Source organism: Telmatherina bonti (genome assembly GCF_933228915.1).
Source record: "Telmatherina bonti genome assembly, chromosome: 11".
Classification (NCBI taxonomy): Eukaryota; Metazoa; Chordata; class Actinopteri; order Atheriniformes; family Telmatherinidae; genus Telmatherina; species Telmatherina bonti.
In genome coordinates, this window is record NC_136629.1 from 20,504,787 (window position 1) to 20,528,178 (window position 23,392).

Below are 23,392 nucleotides of genomic sequence, written 5' to 3' on the forward strand. Positions count from 1 at the left end.
TAACTTTTAGCACACTAAATATTCTCATGCATGCTGTCGCACAGGAAAGTCTGGGATGTACTTTGTGGAGGACAACGCTGCTGACGCTCATGAGAGTCAGGTAAAACCAGAGGACTGTATGCCGTCTCATCGTACTTCATGTTTTATGTGCCTGCCTGGCATCTAAACATCAGTTGTGTTTGTGTAGAGCCTTCATGGGGAGACAGAGGCGCCCTCTTTCTCCTGGACGTACGAGGAGATCAAGGAAGTGCACAAGCGATGGTGGCAGCTTAGAGACAACGCTGTGGAGATATTCCTCACCAACGGCAGGACCCTGCTGCTAGCCTTTGACAACACCAAGGTGAGTCTGAATCTCAACAAGGACATAAATGTTTTGCAAGTTGTTATTAGAAGAATAGATATTTTCATAAAACAACATGATGGATTGGATCATATATAATGTCTGTTCATCGCATGCAGGAGGTGATATTTTTTTTGCATATCTCAAGAGTCTGCTTATCATTTGAATGATCATTTTTAGCCATGCAAGTAGGTCTGTAATGAAGATTAACTCAGATATGTGTCAAATATGGTTTTAAAATTGTCACATTCAGTTTCTAGCATAAGATGTGGTTCCATGTCCTCTGCAGGATAACATGTTTTCCCACACTGATAGTAAAAAGCTGGGAAAAAAGTCCAAAGTAACATTACTGAATATTTTATGTCTGTTGTTTCCATCTCAGCAAAATAACCAAAATAATTTAGCTAGTCAGTACACAGAAACCACAGATAAAGCATCTTTTTTTTTCAGATGAATAGAAAAAGGCTCTGTGGCACACATGTAAAAGTAAGATAGTGAAGTCCTGTCACATCAACTTGTTATCATGCTGATGATCATGTAAGCCTCACTGACTGGCTGCTTATGTGGCTGCAGATATTTAGTTTAGTTACTATTTAGGACGTTTTAAGCATTAAACAATGTTCAACAGTGGAAAGATTACATGGTATACAGGCTGAGACATTACATGCATCTAAATTACTGCACCGTTGACTGGATTACACTTCCACATATATGTTTCATGAAATTAATCCATTTATATCTTTGCAACATTAAATTTTATTGATATGTGATCAGTTTTCTCCTCATCCAGCCCAGTTTCCTGATAGATTGTTTTCCGCTGCTCCAACAAGACAAAGCAGCTCATTTAGACAGGTGAACATGTTGGGATAACAAAAATCACTTTTTAATGGCCGTGGTTGTGTCACAAAGAAAGTATAATCTGCTTGGAATCACAGGTCTGCCCGCATGTGAAGTAAAATATGCACTGAAAGAGTCTGTAGGAAACCCAGGCCTGAGAAGAGACAGCTCAAAACCCAGTCATATGGAACAGACTGGAGCTGTGACAAACTATCATTTGTACGATGGGTAATTTGCTGGATTTAAATACTCTGATAATCTTAACATGAGTGTGAGTATTTATAAATCTTGTATGTTTCTGCCATGTCAACATAAAATCAATCATTACGATTTTACACAAAGCAGGAGCTTTTCTTCTTTTTTACTTTATAACTAAAATGTAATGAGACATAACTTTTAAAGCCCAATAAAAAAAGTTAAATTAAACTGTTCTTTTACAAATTATTAGAATTTGTTGTTTATTTCTACATTAATTTATCCTGTACTAGAAAAATATTATTTTTTATATCTACAAATCCAATTCTTTTCGATCAACAAATCTGCTCTGACAATCTTTTCAATTTGATGGAACGTCATGTTGCTATTTTGTTTATTTCCATTCACTTTGTTCGCATTTTGTCTTAATCAACGTGACCCAACTTTTGTGGTTATGAGAACTTTTTAAAGTCAAACTCAATTAGTTTTTCATATTGTGTGTTGAGATTGGAAACCCGACAGCATAAGAAAGGCTGATTGGTCAAAAAGTTGTGAATGCAGCCTGCGACTGGTAGATATGTTCTACACAAAGCAGCGTGGATGACTAGTCACTAACAGGGACAAAACAGTTTTCAATCTGGAAAAATAGATGAATGCATCACATTTCATTCACCAAGACCAGGTTTAGGTTTTGCGAGGCAAGTTTTCAGTTGTCAATGTTGACAAGGTAACACATAGTTCGGCAAAACATACCAGAATTATGTGTGCAACTTATTCAACAGTGAGTGCTGATATTAGAAAAAAAGTTCTGGATTTCCAGCCCAGAAAAGTTAATCCAGCAAGTTAACAGGATGAATTTGTTGGTTTTAGACAACACCAGTGTTTCATGTTATTTCCACAGTGGATAAATGTGTGATCGTAGCAGTCAGTAATTATAAATCTGTATGTTTGTCATCATGGATGGTATTCTCCCAGTTGTTTTGCATGATCTCATGGTCTGTATGCTCTTGCCTCAGTTTCGAGATGACGTCTACCACAACATCCTGACCTCTGACCTTCCCAACCTGCTGGAGCATGGGAACATCACGGCACTCACGCAGCTGTGGGGCTCAGGTCAGATCACGAACTTTGAGTACCTCACACACCTCAACAAGCACGCGGGCCGCTCATTCAACGACCTCATGCAATACCCGGTGTTCCCCTTCATTCTGCGCGATTATATCAGCGAGACACTCGACCTACAGGATCCAAACATCTACAGGTCAGTGCAGGACTGCAGCTCCATCACTGTGATGGGGAGTAAGTATACTTAATTAGAAAGTCAGACTTTGAAGTGCTGTTGGGATTAGTCTGCAGTGTTGTATTGCAGATGCTTTTCTACCTACTCCTAATTTCATGGGAATATGTGTTCTTATAAGTCAACGCTGGTGTGTTAAACTAACATCAGTCAGAGCACAAATGTTAAATTGATGTGTTGTTTTTGCGTTCTGGTGATATCTGAGTCACTTCTAATAGGACAATTGCAGTTGTGTGTTTCCATTAAACAATTTGGCTCATTTAACAGGCTTTGCTTTCACTTCATAATGCAGGAATTTAATCAAACCCATCGCAGTTCAGTCAAAAGAGAAGGAGGATCGCTATGTTGATAACTACAGGGTAAGGCTTATTGCACATCTTCTGTGCTTTTGCTTCATTTGAGTACATCGAAGAACTCGATATGAAGACGTCAAAATGTTTATGTTGTATGCACAGTACCTGGAGGAAGAGTACAAAAAGGGCATCCGTGAGGATGACCCCATGCCTCCAGTCCAGCCTTACCACTATGGCTCTCACTACTCCAACAGTGGCACTGTGCTCCACTTCCTGGTTCGAATGCCTCCTTTCACCAAGATGTTCCTCGCCTACCAGGGTGAGTCGCATGGAAAGCTTCTTCAAAACTGATTATGGAAAATGTAAAGAAACTGGCAGGAAGCTGAATTGTCCTGGTCTAAGAGTGCAGCACTTTCCCACAGCCATGTTGTGTCTCATATTCTACCATGAAACGTTTCATCTTCACGGCTTTCTCTGATCAACCTCTCGGCTTTACCCCTTTTTCTTTTTTTCATATTAGCTTGTTTTTCATTCATCTATTTTTCCTATCTGATCTTCCGAGGCGTCTTTTTATGTGATTGCAAATGTATTCAGCAAGCGTGGTGTTTAAGGTCATGAAAGGAGATGTTTTTCAAGCACTCGGCCGAATCTCTAATTAGATTTTGTTTTTGGCCTCAATTAGACCAGAGCTTTGATATCCCGGACCGGACGTTTCACTCTATGAACACCACATGGCGTCTGTCCTCCTATGAGTCCATGACTGATGTGAAAGAGCTAATCCCAGAGTTTTTCTACCTGCCTGAATTTTTGGTTAACAGGGAGGGTAAGTAATTTTCTTCAGTCATTTATACCTTTTCACCTATTTATACCTGCATGCATTTACTTATCTGTTAGCTCGTTTTTGTCCTTCACAGGTTTTGATTTTGGGGTTCGTCAAAATGGCGAGAGGGTAAACCATGTGAATTTACCTCCTTGGGCTCGCAACGACCCACGTCTGTTCATCCTGATCCATCGGCAAGCACTAGAGTCTGACCACGTCTCCCAGACTCTGTGTCAGTGGATCGATCTGGTGTTCGGGCTCAAACAGAAAGGCAAAGCTGCCGTGCAGGCCATCAATGTCTTCCACCCAGCTGTAAGCAGCTCCTGACTTACACACATTTGATTCTTTTAGGGAAACCTTTTTGTCATCGTTGTTTTCACCGGTTCCGTGTATTTTACAGACCTATTTTGGTATGGACGTGTCCGCTGTAGAAGACCCAGTCCAGCGTCGGGCCCTGGAGACGATGATCAAAACGTATGGGCAGACACCCAGGCAGCTCTTTAGCGCCTCTCATGTCAGCAGGGCAGGTCCCCGGCTCATGATGGAGGGGGAACTGCCGGCAGCCATGGGGCTCCTTGTTCAACTGGCCTTCAGAGAAACAAGAGAACAAGCCAAGGAAATATCCTGCCCGGTAATCTCGTCTGCAATCATAGTACTTCTGGCAAAATGCTGTGGAAGATGTGACGTAACAAATCATTTAAAAAACGATCATCCAGCAACATTTCGTTCTTCTCCTTCAGAGCCCACTGCCATGGATCAAAGGTCTGAAGTGGGGTGAGTACGTGGGCTCACCATCTGCTCCGGACCCCGTGGTGTGTTTCAGCCAGCCACATGGGGAGAGGTTCGGATCCCTGCTGGCTCTACCAACTCGAGCGATCTGTGGCTTGTCCCGCAAGTTCTGCCTCATGATGATTTACAGCAAGGAGCAGGGTAGGAAGACCGATGCTCATTCACAAGTCAGTACAAGACTTATCACACAGTGTCTTGCTGACTGTTGTGATTTACGTTCTCTGCTCCGTAGGTGTGCGGAGCATGCACAGCACAGACATCCAGTGGTCAGCCATCTTAAGCTGGGGCTATGCAGACAACATATTGAGGCTGAAAAGCAAGCAGAGCGAGCCACCCATCAACTTCATTCAATGTTCACAGCTTCACCAGGTAAACCTGTTGCTGAAGCAATTCTGCCTTTCTTCCGTGTAAAAAAACAAAAAAAACCTCTGCCCATGAGCGTTAAGGCTTCTCATACCCTGCTTCCGACTGTCGTCCCCCCCCCCCCCCCTTCACTCCAGGTGACCAGCTGCGCCTGGGTGCCCGATGGCTGCCAGTTATTTACAGGTAGCAAGTGTGGAGTCATCACCGCCTACACTAACCGCTTCACCAGCACCACGGTAGGTTTCCATGGCGACGTCCCCCTCTAACCTTCCGCCTCCATATAAACACCCAATCCACCCACCCACCCATTCCATCATCCCCCACCACCCTGGCCCCCTCCATCCTCCTCTTTTTAGACAGTTTCACTGTGCTCAAATGCTCAGCTTCATTAGTCACATCACAGCTGCCCTTGAAACACATTTCCACCGAGCCTGTAAGTGGGATTAGGGGTCTCCCAGTTCAGTCGTCAGAAAGGTCTTCAGACTCACATCAGTCCTCACCACCAGGCAGAGTTTTCCTGTTTCTCTCTGTCTGAAGGGTTTTTCACAAGCAGATCATTTGTAAAGCTTAGTTAAACTTTGATTAGCAGTTTTTTTTTTTAAGGAAAAGATAAAAGAAACACAATCCCGAGCAGACATTTTTATCTGTATGATGTCTCCATTTTGCTTTAAACATGTCTGGATTTGGGATGTTTTCATAGCCGTCAGAAATGGAAGTGGAATCTCAGGTTCACCTGTACGGGCACACGGGGGAGGTCACCAGCCTGTTTGTCTGCAAGCCTTACAGCATCCTCATCAGTGTGAGCAACGACGGCACCTGCATCCTCTGGGACCTCAACAGGTCAGTTTGTTACAGAATAAGAAATACCTTGTGGTCTCTGCTTTGGTGAGATATTTCTCAAGTTTTTCTTTTTTTTTTTATTGTTTGTTTTTTTCCTCCCGTTCAGACTCTGTTATGTACAAAGCCTCACTGGTCACAAGAGCCCAGTGACTGCCGTCTCCGCCAGTGAGACCACTGGTGACATTGCAACGGTTTGTGACTCAGGTGTGGAGCGACTTGTTCCGTTACTTCGCTGTTGTGTCACATCTGCAAGGTAGAGATGTGTTTCCTCGTCCACATTGTGAGTTATGAGTTCCATTTTTTTGTATCCAGAGGGCGGAGGCAGCGACCTTCGCCTGTGGACGGTGAACGGCGACCTGATAGGTCATGTGCACTGCAGAGAGACGATCTGCTCTGTGGCTTTCTCCAACCAACCAGAGGGCGTGTCGGTCAACGTCATCGCCGGTGGTCTGGAAAACGGTGTTGTCAGGTACAGAAAAACTCATTAACATTCACGGGCTTCTGCTTTTTGAAAGAATTATTTCCATTCACAGATTTTTTTCTCCTTTTGACATGTTTCCAGATTGTGGAGCACTTGGGATTTGAAACCTGTGCGAGAAATCACCTTTTCAAAGTCAAGCAAACCAATCATCAGGTATTCAAACAGCACCACATCCTCATTCACAAGTTGAAGTTGTTTATTTGTCGCATGCACATCCAAAATGGCAGTGAAATGCAGGTGATCTGGATGTCCCCGAGGATGTGCTGTCGCCCATTTAACACCCAACAAAGACACCACAGGAAAGAATCAAAATGACTTGGGGAATATAAATGTGATAGGACATAGAACCACTTGTCACCTAATATACAATTCTCCATATAAACTGTGTCGTTATTGATGATAATCTTCTGTTCTGTATGCCTCAGCTTGACATACTCATGTGATGGCCACCACCTCTACACGGCCAACAGCGAGGGCACGGTGATGGCGTGGTGTCGACGGGACCAGCAGCGCATGAAGCTCCCAATGTTCTACTCCTTCCTGAGCAGCTATGCTGCAGGCTGATTGTGTGTGGGATGTTTACTGCTGTCCACTTCTTAGGAAGCGGACCCTTGTCTCCCCCCCTCTTTCTTCTCCTCCTCCCTCCCCTCCTGCCTGCACTGACAGGGAGGAGGACATGTCAGCATGGCCTCAATCTCTGAACCCACCCTGACTTTTATTAATGCCATCCCCAGCTGAGCAAACTCGACTACTCCCAGGATCTAGAAACGATTGTGAAGATAGTATTAAATGTATATAAATATATATTTATAAACATACTAAAGAGGAATGGATGACTATTTGGCTGAGACTGCAGCAGACACTTTATACTAAATGTATTTGAGTGTTTTATGTTTTAATCTCCAGTTCTTTCCTCTGCTGTTTTTGTTTTTGTTGTGCAAACGTACCTGCCTGAAGAGGATTTAAGCATTTCCTGCAAGCTGCTATTGTCCGGTCCAAGCCAGACTCGGAAGAGTGAAGACACCCCCCCCTTGTCTCTCACCTCGACTCTCCCACAGGGTGATGGCTGACAGATTCCTGCCAGAGTTCAGCGAGCAGCGTCCTGCTGACGCTGCAGTAGCTGAAAGGGAAAGAGCACCGCCTCACCTCGCTTCTGTCACAGGGAGACATCCCGCTCTGTGGGAGAGAGACACCCCTCTGCTGGGCTGTCTGCTCCGCTCTAGTCTGAACACTGGTGTTACGGCCCTGTTTCACTTTGTATCTCAGCTCAGAGGTGGGATTGCTGGGGTTCGGGGCAGGGGTGTGTCGAATTAGTTGTACCTTGTGCTGCCTGTTATTCTGCCCTGTTTCTGCATGCCAGGATGAGGCTGACCTTGACTGTGAGAATGCGGATGTGACATTTACTGTCATGAGCTCTTTGTTTAAAGCCTGCCTCAGCTGCACTCGTCTTTTTGCATTTAGAAAAGTCGCTACTCTTATTTATTTGAAACACAGCAGAGACTCATCTTTCCATCCTCCTGCCTCTTTTACTGGCTGAACCTGTCTGCCACTCAGATGTACTCGAACTACTTTCACTACTTTAACCGTGCCCTGACACTCTGCGAAGGCAGCGTTTGATACCTTCTGCTGGAGAAGAAGCAGTCATTTTTATGTGATATGTTAAGGAGTTGTGCAGCATTAATTAAAGGAGCATCACGTCCAGTAGACTTCAGTGAGCCAACTTTTCCTGCACTGATGAGTTATTTTTGTTTTGTTTTTTAAATGTGTCCACTACATTCATCAGTTTGGGGAGCAGACGACCAGCCGTTTCATTTCTTCACCCACCTCAGGGTCCATTCAGCTTCCATTTACATTCCCACCTCGCTGCACTTACAGCTTGGCTGTGATGAGTCAGATGGAACTCAGAAGCACTTTTTATCTGCTAACGTTTGATTCAGAAAGAGGCAAAACTCTGTGGTCTTAACATGAACTGAGCTTTGATTTAATGCCACTAATAAACCTAAGAAGCAATATCAGAAATTAATACATTTAAAAAAAGCTTTTAGAAAAATTTTGCTCCATTTGGGAGGAACCAAGACTTTTTTCTTTTTAACACAGCTAGGTAGCAAGTTATTGAAGGTAAATGATGTTTTACAGCGCAAACTTTGATTTGTCTATAAGAAAGGGAACTTTTCTCAATATCTCATCATTCCTTGTGTCATTGGCTTGATATTATGTTTTCCTTCCCTCATTTCCGCCCCAAACTGCCTGGACTTTGTTAAAAATGTGATGTTACTGTGTTTGTTTACTCTGTGTCTTGATTACTTTTGTACATGCAAATGTTTCCTCCATGAAAATTCTTTTTAAAAAATGTGCAAACTGCAACCTTCCTCTTGTCTTAGACATCCAAAATGTGAGTTTGTGTGAATGTTCTTTTTCTTTCTTTCTTTCTTTCTTTCTTTCTTTCTTTTTAAATGGAAAATGACAAAAGGCAGAAAGGAAATGGGATAATGGGCTTTCCTACAGAAGGATGTATTATTTTTCTGTTAAGTTATGCATATAGCTTAAGTTATTAAGATTATTTTGATAGCTTAAATAGTGCTATGTTGCATTTGGACCCCACCAAGCTGGTTTTTGCATTTTGGCATTATGATCTAAGGATGTTATGTTCCTTTTTGTGTATGTATGTATATATATATATATATATATATATATATATATATATATATATATATATATATATATATATATATATATGTGCGTGTGTGTATGTATGGACAAACCAAGTGATAAGTATATTATAAATATATAAATATTTGAAGAAATATTACCATATCTTGTTGGGGTGTTTTCATTGTGTGGACAAAGGTGCGTTCAGGGACATTTAAAATAAGAAATCCAATTTTTGCTGGACGGATTGGACACATCATTGGGATGATCATTTTTTATAAACATTCGGGGTTTCTGTGTATGTGTGTGTGTTTATTTATTTAAGTAAGTCTTTGCGTGTTCCTCCTTAGACCTTCGTGGAGGATGAGGCCCATCAGCAATAGTGGGGAGGTGGGGGACGGACCCAGTTATGTCAACGCTGATGTAAAAATGATATGGGGAAGCCTGCAGATCTCTGGTGTCGTTTTCAAAAGTAAATCGATAAAACAGCATCCTCTAATTTGACTAAGAGTTGTCGTCGGTGCGTTTAGGGGCGGTTTGGAAAGCGGGAACGCGTCGTGGCTTGTTGCTGCTGCAGCTCCTGGTCCGCTGATCGAGTGCTCCCTGCCCCACAGCCCGTATCTCATCGTCACATAGAGGTTTCCCTCCCCGCTGCATGCGTAACATCTCTTCAGGTCCAGCCACGGTGCTCACCAAGACCTCGCCGCTTGGATCACATCTTCCTACACGGAACACGCACGACTCACCGCTCGAGCCGCTGAGGCCGAAAACAAACGCCAGGATATTACCTCCTGCGGCTTCAGCTCAGACCAGAAGCGAGGCTGGGATTTCCTCTTGTCATTTGATATTTGACAGATCCTTTTTTTTTTTTTTTTAAAGTGTGTGTGTGTTGGGTGGAGTCAACCCGAAATTCTCCAAATTGGAAAACCACTCGCACATTTCAGGTAGGTCGGCGGCTGTAGCCCATATAAATGTGCACATAGCCGAGCAATGCAGCGAGCAATCTGGGGGGTTTTATCTATAAAATCCATTGTTTTCTTCCATGTGTGCATTGCTGTTTTCTGCTCTAATCAGGGCCGCAGCTCGTTCTGTCCACATTTTGATCTCCTTTGAGAAAAGAGTGAGACGTGTTTGACAGACCTGCATAACAATTCTCATCGTTACATTTGGATAAAACGATACAGACGCGAGCACAGCCCCGAAAGCAGCCCAGTATCCCGCAGGATGGACGGATCGGAGGGGAACCTAAATGGGAAAAGGCCTGATAGCTTCTTGCGAGGGTGTGATTAAAAGCTATAAATTGGTTTCAGAGCCACGAAGGCACCGTTGAGAGAGAGGAAGGGGGGAGAAGCGAAATCAGTGTCTGCATCCTCCGCTTACAGATGATCTGTTCTGTAAAATCCCTCTAAAACCCCAAATTAAATTCGTCGAAAATGACATAAAATAAATTATAAGAAGAAGAATGGAGAATGTCCAGATTCAGTGACAATTTTAATATCTTCACATTGTTACAAAATACATGTGCAAGGTGCCACCTCTGCTGTGGCTGCCAAAGTGGGGCAATCCAAAAGTGAGGGGGTCAAGGGGCCTAAAATGAGAGCAAGATTTAGTCTTTACATAAACTGCTCTGCAAGGATGGCCAAGTATATTCTGTAGATGCACCGCAGGCATTTTTGTTTTCAGGAGAAGCTTGAGCAGATAGTGGTCAAAAGTGGACATATTTTCTCCAGGCTGCAAGTCCTGCATGTAGGTGGAGGTAAGTTGCAACTCCGACTGCTTGGAAGAGGTCCCAATAACCGAGAATGAATGCATTAGACAATATGCTCCCCCAGATTTCTCTTAACCGCACTTGAGAAAAAGTCCAAGTCACCCACACCACCACCAGCCATCTAACTGGAACTGGAATCTAATGGAACAAAGTAAAAGCTCTCTAGGTCTGTCTCCAGGTAAAATGGAGATTGCTTGCTATGGAGAAGGGCTGCTGAAGAGCTACAGCAGCTGCCTTCCTGTTTTTATGTGACGTTGACTGACTCCCTTTCCTCCCATTTTTGCCTCTTGCCATCACAGGAGCACCATGAAGGACGGCATCGCCAACAACAGCACAGCCAGCATCTCCCAAGCAAGGAAAGCAGTGGAGCAACTGAAGATGGAGGCCTGCATGGACAGGATAAAGGTAGCAGGGTTTTCCTTTCCCCATGTGATTAATTGGCAAAATATTTGTCATGTTTTTTGTACCTCACTAGAAAACCACACAAACCAAAGTCATCACTCAAGAACTGTTGCTCCTCTTGATGCCTCTGAAAGTATCTGTTGATTTAACTAAATGGATTTAAATGTAAAGTGTGTCGTTCTAAACATGAAGACATTGTTTTTATAACACCTTCGCACTGAGTCTTGCCTTTGCTATTGGCTCTGTCCACAATGAAGGAAATGAAAGAACGTTCTGGTATTAAACCTATGTCCTGTTTTCTTACCCTTTTAGGTTTAAATTATTAAATGAAATAAGTCCGATATTGAGGGAGAATGCTGACAGGCAAAAATAGCTGCCATGTAATCCCATGTGGCAATTTCCAGCAACAAACTAAAAGTGCTTTTATTTATTTATTTATTTACTTACTTATTGCCGTTGGGCTCATTGTTGCGTAGCTGAAGATAAATTAAGATATTAGCCGCTTGTCATGGACATTTTATTAACTCTACTTAGGTTCCTAGGTTGGGTTTGCGAACTTTCACATACTGTGTGCTGGTTTGTTCAAAGTGGTGGACCATTCTCCGTTTAGCATGGAGTTTGCATAGCAGTGGCAACAACTACTGTCTGAAAGATGTCGTATTCTGAGAATAAGACAAGAAGCATAGGAAGGTGGGGGTTTGAAAAAGCATATGTAGCAGGTCCAACACTTCAGAGCTGAAAATGTCCTCTTCAGCAGAACATCGATTTCATGAGATGTTGCTGTTGTCCTCCTGTCTCTGCCTCCATCCTTCATGTCTTCTCCTCAACTTTGATTTCTCTGGTCGGAATAAACATAGCCAAGCAGTGACTGAGCATATCCCCATAACGTAATCTGCCTGTGCACATTAGAGTTCGGCTACTCATTGAAACGACCTCACAAGAGATCTTCCTTTAATGCCGCATGGAGCCTTTTCTGTTGTCCAAATCTAGTCCATGTGGTCCTTGACGATCAGCCCTTGAGTTTTAGATTTTTCCCTATATCTGCACACCTGAATAAAATTAAATAAATCGCCTCGACAGAATTTTCTCAAGTTTTCCATTAACTTTTTTTTAATCTGAGCTAAGTGAGTAAAACAAGGGAAACAACATCTAACTTTTTTTTCTTTTTTTTTTTAACCAGATTAGTACAATGCTGACAACAATATCAGTGTTTGTTAAGATCTTTTGGCAGTTTTTGCACAAATTCTGTAAATAGGTGGGTCGCACAAGTAGCAGAAGAATAGAAACCGTAAACGATGAACACATATTAGGGTTAGGGGTTAGCACCTTTTAAAAATATCTTTAATCCATGACCCTTATGTTGCTGAGGGTCTCTGTGCTTCAGTGCATCATCGTACTGAGACTAAGTGTAAATGTACGAAGTGTAGAAGCAAATGTTTTAATGACAGTCTTGTACAACATCAAGCCGCCTTATCGTCGAGTCGGTAGTCTCCTCGTGTGTTCAGGGAATCGTTGCCCTACAGCCTGAGGTTGTACACTCAGCATTCTTGCAGCTATACACCATCGTTCCTACTCAGCACAACAAAGGCCACATACAAGAAAAACTGCTCACCTTAAAAATACATGGTGATTATTTCTACCTTTGAATCAGGGTTTAGAAGATTTATCAAGCTTAAACCTCTAGCTCCCATATTGGAAGTCCTTGCTTTCGCATTTTAAGAAATCGATTGAAACCGATTTGGTTCTTAATGAAATTTTTCCAACAAAATGAGCATAATGTGTCTGGTCTCACCGTTTCAGTGGACAAATATGAGTTCATATGACTCATGAGGCATGAATTGGCATTTTATTTACAAAAACACAAGAGTTTTGTTTAAGAAGCTTTCTGGTTTCTGATTGCAATCTAGTTTTATTGACCTTTGGTGTTGGGTTCTTGCAAAAGCAGGTAAACAATCACTCTAGAGGGATAACAGGGTTACGTACACATAGTGATCTAGAAAACATTTGGTATTGCTAAATACTTAAGCGTTTTCAAATGAAGACATTCTTTATTAGGATAAATAAATATGACATGGTCCTTTATGAGGAAACCTTTAGATATCAACCAGAAGTCCTGAAACTTTGACTGTTGACCCTAAAAGTTACATCATTCAGTGAAAGCAGCTTGGTTTTCTACATTGATCAGTGCACTGTTCATGTTGGATGTAATCAAGAGGAAAGTTAAGACAAAATGACAAGAATCAACAAAAATCTAGTGTGTGCTGATACACGAGTATAACTAGTGGTGCATCGACAATGATGTGGATCATGGTTTTGACATAAGCTGTGGATGCTCCAGGTTCAAAACAATCAATTTTCTAAAGAGTTTGAAGTTGGTTTCACATTTTACTGACAACATTGCTATCAGATCATCCACTGCAGATACTACATGTCTATCTGTTTTAATGGACTATTTGCTTGTTTTGTTGTCAGCCTTTGTTTTTTTTAGTTTCTGAAATAGATTTTTCATTGTGCCAAAGAGAAAGTTTATTTGAAAAATATGTGGCGACAGTATCTAGGAGAGTTTGTGGTTGCACTGTACTTTAAAGGTGTTTGAGGTATTGTGTATTATCTCTAATAATACAACACAAAGATCATAGAAATCTATCAATTTTTAAATTTGACCCACTAGAAGTGTGTGCTGGTGTATTTTTCAGCAGTGAAGCCGCTCTCTGGTGGTATTTCTTGTGTTTTCTTTGTTCTGGTTGTTTTTTTTCCCCCCTTTAAAAATTTTTTTTCAGCTGAAACCTTTAGACAAAATGAGTGTGACAGCAACCACTAACAGTGTGCTGGTTCAAAGACTATAAAACACAGCAGTCAGTTTGAGTCTAACACACACATTCATGCTCTGATATAGACTTTCAGTGATGCAGCTTCTTCCTGTAAGATTTTGTGGAGGTGTTTATTTGTGCTTTTGAATCACAGTCTGAATAAAATCTATAAATTATGTTTTATTTCTCTGTTCTGTCACTGATCTTTTATCTAAGTGGCTTCAGCTCAGCTATGTTGGGTCTCTTTTGGGTAAGTGAAAAACTCTTTTGATCAGCTGATTTCTGCACCCTCATTGAGATGAAGTTTTGTTGTTCACTGTTTGTACTTGAAACTTAAAAGCTGTCTGGAACCAGTTAAGTTTTCATGCAACCTTGACTGCATTTCTGTTAAATACAGCACGAGGCACCAGGTTCACGTGCAAATTTTGTCTTTTAATAAGTGCTTCCTCTTCTGCTTGTCAGCTATATTAATGTTCAGAGTGAAACTAAATGAATGCATTAATGTTTTTTAGGAGGAAAATTCCTCTGAGACTGACTACGTCTGAACTCAGCCTATTCTTAATATGATCATTCTTTTGCAGATGTATAAAGGGAGGGAATGATTCTGTAATCCACAAGCAGCGACAGTGAAATATGAGATGGTTATTGTTCTCTGGTAAACAGGCAGCTGTTTATGTGCAGTACCACTTGGCTCATCAGATGTTTAGTTGCAAGTAACATTTTATTAAAAACCTGGAGAGACAGAAGGGAGAGGATGTATCAGTGACGAGAGCAGTCTCTGTGCTGCTGATTGAGGGATCACCACTTTCTCATTAATTGCTCAATCAGCAGAAGGAATGTGATCTGTGCTAATTAGAAGGTCTCTCCTTCCATCATGGGGCTGCAGTGTAATTACAATCAGTCTGGGCATAATCACGCACTCTGTGCAGTTCCACATTTTGTCCTGTGGGGATCCTGAAACCCTGGCTGGAGTTGATATAATTTTTTCTTTTACTTTGATTGTAAAATGAATTAAGATGTTTACTTGTGCTGCTGAGGAAAGTTCGACAGCTCTGATTGGTGGACAAGTTGTGTTTGCTAAAAGGCTTACTAGATTCTATTATTTGTTTGTATCTTTTTAGTAAATATTTATTGATGCAGCTAATGTGAGACTACTCTTTGTGTGACCTTAACCAAATGGCATACTTGTAAACCGTTACTGACTAATAATATGGCATTTTATTGCTATAAATTGATATTCCACACTGATATGTCTTCAAAATTTATAAAACATGCTTTTATTGTTATTAAAAGTCTGGTTTTGTTCCTTTTAGCATTGATGCCTTTGTATTAGTGTCACAGATACATAATGAATAATTTGACTTATTAACTTTTGTCAGACCCAGAAGAATCGCTAAGAAAATGCAGCTGTAGCATGGCATGACATGATACGGTACAGGTCAAGCAGAAAGCCAGCAAATTCAGCTGCAATCTGGCAACTTAAAGTCCAGACAGCTAGATGTTACAAAAATGATCTTGGGGTCTAAATAGTTCAGAAGTAAAATTTAACCACATATTTAATTTATAACATAGAAATGCTTTTGTTGACTAAAACGATGTGGCCATACTGAGTTTGATGCAAGAGACAATTTACTGTGGTGCAGTCTGGTGTTATCTTGCTGAAATAAATTAGACTTTTGCTGAAAAAGACCTATTTTGGATGGCAGCATGTTTCCCCCATAAACCTGAAAGTCAGCAGGCCCTCGCCGAGGACTTAGAAGTCAGATATGATAGGAGCGCTATTGCAGCCAAACCATGTGATCTTTCTTAACTTGAATCAAGTGAACGATGTGTTTATAGTATGGAAATGAGAGTTGGTATTTGTCAAAGGTTTTCCACTTGGCTTCAGTTCATCTAAAGTTTGGGTCCTGATAGGGCTGTGCCTCTGGATCTTATGTGTTTGCTTTTCCTGATCCAGAAGTGATCTGTTTCAGAGATGGCATCCATCATTGAAGTAGCACATGAAGGCATCTTAATACTGACTTCATGTACAGCCACAGATAATTCCATGACTGTGTCCATTGTTTATATAATTAATGGTTTTAATTAGTATCATCAAATTCTTGTTACTAAAAAAAATGGTTTTCAGAAATGCGACTGAGCCAGTTACTAATTCATGTAAGTTGTGACAGTCATAGCCTTCTGTACTGCTTTTCAACCTTGTTTACTGGTTTCTATGGGTTTTTATAATCTTTCAATGATGCATTCAAAGACGTTATCAAATATTCAAATTTCTTATGTGTAGAAAAATGATCTTTGCTGAACTATTTCCCCACATTGTTACCAAGTAGGAAAGCTTTAAAGAGGACGACAATTTATTAAAACCAGTCATGATTAATTATAAGATGTTCCACCAGGATTTTTTTCTAGAAGGGTTGCTGGCATCAAACTTAAACAGACCAAACATCTCCATTAAATATTGAGTTTAAATGGTATGGAAATTATATATGATTTAGCCATATGAAATAGTTTATCGATTTCATTAAGGCTTTAATGTGTCTTAACCTTTTAGTGGGATTATGGTTTTAAACGTAATTCTCTCATTCGAAATGTGTTTTGATTGCTACAGTACATTGCAGCCAACATCATAAGACATTTTGTGGGGTTTTTTTTCCTTCAATGATATTAATGATTTCTCACCACAACATTTTTGTTTTGGTAATTTTATCATGAAAGAATAAACTTATGGTATTTCCTGCAGCTTTAGCTGCTCTGTGGTCATTTACTAAACATAACTATGTCAGGCCACAACAGAAAACACAGTAAGCATCAAATCTATCTGATATAAGCACAATGGCATTTATTAATCTCATATTAATGTATAGTTGAACTAAGCAGAATGGCCATTTTGTATGAAAAGCATCCTAATGTAAAATGGGGTTTTTGGTCAACACAAGTTGCAGAGCTAAAGTCTGATACAGCTCATTGCTTCATTATGCCACGCAGTTTAATGCGCCAGGAAATAATCACCTCCAAATTCTCCTGTTTGAGTTGCATTTATTAGAATAACACTGTCCTGCTACTTTAGTAAGTCACTGATCCTTTGTGTGAATTGAAATGATATACTGTATTTGCGATCTACATGTATCTGTAAAAACCTGTTTTGGGGGTTTTAGAGATGTGTGCTGATTCCAGCCACTAACATGGATTCACAATCTGTACACACTCATTTTCATTTTACACTGCAACATTGCAGAGAAGAGTGTTAATAATCTGTGTTTGAGACCAGAGCTAATAGGCAGTGTGATGGATTGTGTGTGCTGCATTCTCCCGTGGTAGTAGCAGTGGGTGAGGTGAAGTGGCAGGCAGGAGATCAGATGGCTTAGTCCTCCATGTGGATCCTTGAGCCCTCACCGTCCCTCTGTTGCAGCTGCTCCTCTGCTCTCCATTTGGCGCCTCCCCTCCTGTAACCTCCCACTCAGTTCCCAAGTGGAAGCCTGAATTCACATACAGTCTGGCTTTACTGTAAAAATTTGTAGTGACTTTGTCTTTGAGAGGAGCAAAATGTAAATTTTCACCACGACAGAAGTGCTGAATTATTCTAGTCAAGCTTTCACTTGATTAGTGAATTTAGCTAGCTTAAACTAGTGTTGCACTGCTTATCAAGCCACTTCGGCCAGAAGGGAAAATACTCTAGATTTTAATACAAATCTAATACAAATTTAAAACAAATCACTTGAAGACATGAAACTGATAAAGAAAGAAAAATATATGTAAGATTTTTTGCAAAAAGATAAATGAATAACCAAGATAACAAAAATTTCCCAAACAAAACAACAGAAAAACTAAGTACATGCAAAGCAATTAAAATCCCTACATAAAACAATTAAACAACCAACCAAATCTGCAAAATGATTTTTAAAAAAAAGATAAAATACAAAGCTGTTCCTGAGAAAAGATGCAAAATGACTTAAAACTATTTAAAATAATACAAAATATGTTCATGACTTGTAACTTGAGACAAACAAAAATCTTATCCAAGTACTTTGTTTATTTTTGTTGTTTGGTTTTTATGTTTTTTATGGTTTTCTTGTCTTTTTATTTCTTGTTTCTCTGTCTAGTCCTTGCTGGAGTTATTTAAGGCCGTTTTGCACATCTTAATTAAGGCCGGGTGTTTCATGTGAAAGAAGGAAACGTTTATCAGGTTTATCTCTAAATGACAGTCATAAACTCATGAAAAAAAGCACATTAATGCCCTTTTAATTGGCATTGGAGCAGATGTTAATCCTGTAAAATCCTAAAGTGTTTATTGTGCTGTGCTTGATTGCTTCACAAACACTTTATTCATTTCTCTCCTTTATGACCAATTTGGAAGATATGCAACAATGGGACTAAGCTGAATTAGTTGTTTTGCAACATGTTACTTACTAAACCTGAAAAAAACTAGAATCCTAATATGTGTGGCAACTAAAGCCTGATGGATAAATTTGGCTGCTTCATAAACATATTTCAAAAACAAGATGAAGTCTTAAAATGAAAAATCAAGTAATTGAGAAATTTTCTCAGTAGTACAATTTTTCATTGTTTTTGTGACTTTGAATATAAACTTATGCTCACCCTTTTGTCTTGTCTCAACATATCAGGTATCCAAAGCAGCTGCAGATCTGATGGCATACTGTGATGCCCACATACGTGAGGACCCTCTCATCGTGCCCGTTCCCGCCTCTGAGAACCCTTTCCGGGAGAAGAAATTCTTCTGCACCATCCTCTGATGATCTGTGGGCAGAGCTGTACATGCGCAGGCATGGCGTTGCCTAGCTTCTCTGTCTTCACCACACTTGAAGCTACTGGCCATAGGCATTGAGTTGAGTTTTGCCCAGTGGACACTCTGTTGTTGGTCAGCTCTGTCCTGGTGGCTGAAGGTTTTGGGGGAGTCGGCTACCAAACTGGCAACCCAGTGAGCGTATCATGTCTTGTTAAATAGGTTTGTTATTGCTTTGTTATTAGAGAACAGCCTTGCTCAGTGCTTAATGAGATGAGAGATGTTTTCCTTTTTTTTTCTTCTTTTATCGTGCTAGATCTTAACCTGCCTCAGGAAACAAAAATTTGCCCGGTGTCTCCAACTTTTTATTTTTTGCAGTCCTTTTTCCCTTTATCTGAACTATATCACTATAATGAACACATTAATATTCTTTTCTTTCCCCCAGTGCAGAGGTTTGACTAACTGTAGCAACACTTACTGGAAGCACCACTGAAATCTGACACTGACTAACCTGCATGTTTTGTGCTGCATTGCAGTCATAAACAGATTAAAGAACAGAATCAGAAACTTTATCTTGTGTCTTAGAAAGGAGGAGGAGGATCGGGAGGGGCTGCACATCATGTCCGCAGCAACAAAAATAAATAGAATCTATTTATTTAATGGCGCATTGCTGATGTTTCCAAACGCCAGGAAACCTCCTTACGATTCTTACAACAAACAGCCCTTAAGTCAGAAATATTTTATTAATCTGTCGCTTCCTCCTCAGACCCCCTCTAATGCTGACTACCTTTGCCGTTCTGCTTCATTCACTTCAAATCAGAGTCACTTTCATCCGATCCTGCGGCTCCCGACAGGAATAGACTTTTAACTTGTGGAACATCATCTCCTCTAATTTCCTCGACCTTCTCATTTGTTTTCTGGGCATGTTTCCTGAGTCTGATTCTTTTTGCCTGTCCTAGAGTGAATGGCACGGCCTTTGACATAAATGCCAAACCAGAGGCCTGCATGTTTCTCTGCTCCTTTTTGAACAGCCTCCTCTGTTTCTGAGGGACTGTCAGTCTTTTAGAGTGTACAGTATGTTACAGTGCCAACTTCTGTGAGAGCAGTGTGATCCTCACACTGTGGTCCCACAGACTTTTTTTCCTTTTTTGTTCGTATTTTGGAAAGAAAAAGCACACTATCAAAATATTTCCTTTACATGGTAGTTGAATAGCATTTGCTAATTTTTACAAGGAATTGTTATGATCGTTATTAATCTTGTTATTATCAGTAGTAATATTGAATATTTGTTGCACCGCACTGACAACTACATGACGTGTAGTGCTACTAAGCTTGTACGATACCTAGAAATAGCATTTATAAATCATGCAATTATTGATACTATCTAAGTATTTTTTAAAAACAACGGTAAGGGTTGTTTACATAATATGATCCCTTTGCTGGTTCAGGCTTTTTGCATCACTGTTTCTGTAAAATTGAGAGAAATTTGCTCCCTCCTGATACTTGAATAGCCATCACATTAGGAATCCAGACCTCTTAATACTGGACTGTTACAAACTATTGTGCAGTCAAATTATTTCAAGGATAACTATTATCTTCCTTTCCTGTAAAAAAAAGAAACAAAAAACAAACAAACAAAAAAAAACCAACAACCTGAGACCAACCCATGGATCTCATCTAAAGATGGTGCCAAATCTGTACCAAGAGAAACACAACTAGAGAAGAATATTGCATGGATTCATTTCTGTTTCTGACAGAGAGAACTATTATGATAAGAAAGTTTGCCTCTTCATTGACTTTCTGGGTGCTACTTTGCACATAATAATCTCACTGGAGTCCAGATATGTCAATAATGTGCAGCTGTATTCTTGAATGGTATTATCTTTTTGGGAAAAAGCATTTAAATAGCAGGCTTTGTAAAACCTTTGATGGATCAAATGAATAAAAGGAAAAAGGTAAACCACACGTGATGTGTCTTCAGTCTCTGCATCATGTCTTTTCACCTAGGTTTTAAGATCGTCTGATCAAAATGAAACCATAGAAAGCCAATGGAAATCTTTGAGGGGCTGACAGAAGAGAACATCATATTATGATTCTGGTGTGTAGTGGAGACCTCCTGTGGTTGAACTGAGCCACAGGCCATCTGGATGCACTCTTTTTTTTTTTTTTGTTATAGCACTTTCTTTATTTAATGATTATTATGATTCAGTTAGGCCACAGTTGGTTTCTCCTATACAGAGCAAGCAGAGAATAAGAAATGATTCACAGGTACTGCTGTATGCATGAAGGATGGCTCCAGTAATAATTCAAGATATAGGTTGCTGACGTCAGCATTCACATTGTGTGCTGTAGCTCTTTCATGGATCCTTCCATGCATCCATTTACAGCCTCACCAGGGAATGGACTGAAATAGCCACTTTCCATCAGATTTGTTCGATGATTCCAATATATAATATGCTCTTTTTAAACTATTTGTCCCTGCAAGTAAGAACCAAAATGGCTTTTTTAAAAAAAAAAAAAAAAAAAAAAAAAGATTATGAGTTACTGTCACAGGTCACACGATGGCCATAAAAGGCATGGCCAGTGTCATGGAAGCAAATCCTGGCATCATCTAATGATTTCATTTAACCAATCCTGAAGGATCAGGATGTAATTAAAAATAAGTACAGTTATAGAGGAGGATTCATTTGAAGCCTCATGATCAGCTGCAGCGGATTGTGAACTATATTTATTTCAATTGAAAGGCTCCGTATGAGAAGTACATTTTCTCAGTCAGCATGTGACAGTGACTGATAGGGACTTGTATAAATACACTATGTAAATAAAATCTGATCAGTCTGATTTTAATCAGTATATCTGAATATGATTCTAAAAATAATGTATAGTGCACAGATAAGGTAATTACATCTGAGTTATCTCATACCACAAATACATGTAGGAGCCTTTTCTAAATTGATCAGTAATCCCTCAAAGTATACACAAAATACATAAGAACTGTAATAATTTCCAATATGGTTGTTTATAAACAGACTATGCAGCTTTGCAGCTGTTTTTCAGTGATTACTACCCATCACATTATTCCTCCTCTCAAGAAAAGATAGGTCTCTGAAATGACATTTATGCAACACTCAAAATGCATTAAAATCAATACAAATGAAATGTTTACAAGCATGCAGCAGGAGCTGTTGGTGGCAGAGCCCAGGTCTTTTTATTTACAGAGAAAATATAATGCTTTCAGGGAAGAGTCCTCCTCAACATCCATCTCTGTGCACAATATATTACATTTAAATGATTTATGTTGTACACTGACTAAAAGGTTTGATAAAGTTCAGTCCTAACCTCAAAGCTAAAACACATCAAATAATGCTATTTTCTATCTGCACAGAATGTTTCCTGACTTTATCAGAAATTTACTAGGACTGCAAGAAAACAAGCTTTAAAATGATGTAATATTCATAATAGTGGTATTTCAATGTTCCTAAAAGGACTGTTGTGTTTAAATGACTGTTCTTTGAGGCCAGAGAAGAAAATAAATTTTTACATGGTTGTTCTATCCTAATTGCGTAATAATAATAATAATAATAATAATAATAATAATAATAATAATAATGGAACAAGACAAGGGTACCCATTTTCTTTGCTTCTGTTCATCTTGAACACTGAACCTTTAGCTCAGTTTGTGCAGCAAAGTGATATTCTGAGTCTAGTCACAATATGATCCTCCAAGCATCATATTTTATTATATGTAAATGATGCTTTAATCTACATGTCAAATGTTCAGTCATCCTTACCAGAGATGTTTAATATCTTTGACATTTTTGGTACTTGGTTTTAAAATGAATGTTAGTCAGTCCACATGCATGAGGGCTCTGATTTAACTATTAGAGAACAAATGGCTTATCTTGGTATCCAAATGACTCAATCGGTATCCTCTATCATAAAAAATAACTACAGTGCTATTTAGAAAAGGGTAGAGGAAGACATTAAAAGGCAGATGCCTCTTACTTCAGTAGTTAAAATGAATATTCTGCCCAGGATCAGTTTCATAAGTTCAATGCTTCCCTTATCTCATCCACCAGAATATAGGAGTAAGTTGGAGTCTATGCTTCAATCATTTATCTGGAACAAAAGGTGCCCTGTATAAAATGCTCATGATTACAAAGGCCAAAACTTAAAGGGCACTCCCAAATTTAAAATGACATCACTCTTCTTTCACAGTGGATAAAAAATCAGAGGCCTCCTGATTTGAAACTGAAAGGCCCCTTGTAACACCTCAGAGATTGCAAAATACCCTGTTATCGTAGTTGAACATTGTTCTCTTAGATGTGATCCTACACCCTCTTTTTAATAAAGACTTTTAGAATGGTTGAAAAAGGGTTTAGGAGGTGAAGTGAAATGGCACAAAAAAAAATCTCCTCTGTGGTACAATCTCTGGAAGCGGTTCATTTGTGAGGCCAGTGGGTTCTAACATACTCTGTATGTCTCAAATAATACAAATGGTAAAGATGCCATATCAAGCTTTGTAAGTTCTTTTTTTGTTACAGGAGCCCAAATTAATAGCTAATAGACATGTTCAGCCCTGAAGATGCACAGTATCTAATGGGGGTCCAGTTTAGAACTTCATCCCATTGTCAATCTAATTTTGAATCCTCCTAAGAAGATCATATAATTTATTTACTTGTATATGTCTGGCCATTGGAAATATTCTGATTATGCATTTAAAGAATAGCACACATATGGACAATTTGCTGACAGACATTGACAGAG

The 23,392-nt window shown here is 39.8% G+C and overlaps 2 protein-coding genes across 2 annotated transcripts in view; both read left to right on the forward strand.

Annotated features, from left to right (window-relative positions):
* Nucleotides 1-8,851, forward strand: part of lyst (lysosomal trafficking regulator) — a 42,325-nt gene extending 33,474 nt beyond the window's left edge. Inside the window, exons 37-52 of the mRNA XM_079248526.1 lie at nucleotides 45-100; nucleotides 188-340; nucleotides 2,389-2,633; nucleotides 2,962-3,028; nucleotides 3,125-3,281; nucleotides 3,645-3,785; nucleotides 3,877-4,094; nucleotides 4,183-4,413; nucleotides 4,523-4,712; nucleotides 4,804-4,940; nucleotides 5,072-5,170; nucleotides 5,635-5,774; nucleotides 5,881-5,978; nucleotides 6,087-6,243; nucleotides 6,337-6,408; nucleotides 6,681-8,851. Coding sequence (XP_079104652.1) covers nucleotides 45-100; nucleotides 188-340; nucleotides 2,389-2,633; nucleotides 2,962-3,028; nucleotides 3,125-3,281; nucleotides 3,645-3,785; nucleotides 3,877-4,094; nucleotides 4,183-4,413; nucleotides 4,523-4,712; nucleotides 4,804-4,940; nucleotides 5,072-5,170; nucleotides 5,635-5,774; nucleotides 5,881-5,978; nucleotides 6,087-6,243; nucleotides 6,337-6,408; nucleotides 6,681-6,819 — 2,300 coding nt within the window. The 3' untranslated portion in view covers nucleotides 6,820-8,851. The remainder of the gene's footprint in view (nucleotides 1-44; nucleotides 101-187; nucleotides 341-2,388; nucleotides 2,634-2,961; nucleotides 3,029-3,124; nucleotides 3,282-3,644; nucleotides 3,786-3,876; nucleotides 4,095-4,182; nucleotides 4,414-4,522; nucleotides 4,713-4,803; nucleotides 4,941-5,071; nucleotides 5,171-5,634; nucleotides 5,775-5,880; nucleotides 5,979-6,086; nucleotides 6,244-6,336; nucleotides 6,409-6,680) is intronic.
* An 874-nt stretch (nucleotides 8,852-9,725) lies between these two features.
* Nucleotides 9,726-18,635, forward strand: gng4 (G protein subunit gamma 4; the record flags this gene model as incomplete). The annotated part of the gene is made up of 3 exons (XM_079248968.1): nucleotides 9,726-9,848; nucleotides 10,972-11,077; nucleotides 18,507-18,635. Exons 2-3 carry the CDS (start codon nucleotides 10,979-10,981, stop codon nucleotides 18,633-18,635), a joined length of 228 nt encoding a protein of 75 aa, XP_079105094.1. The 5' UTR covers nucleotides 9,726-9,848; nucleotides 10,972-10,978.
* Nucleotides 18,636-23,392: the final 4,757 nt, after the last annotated feature.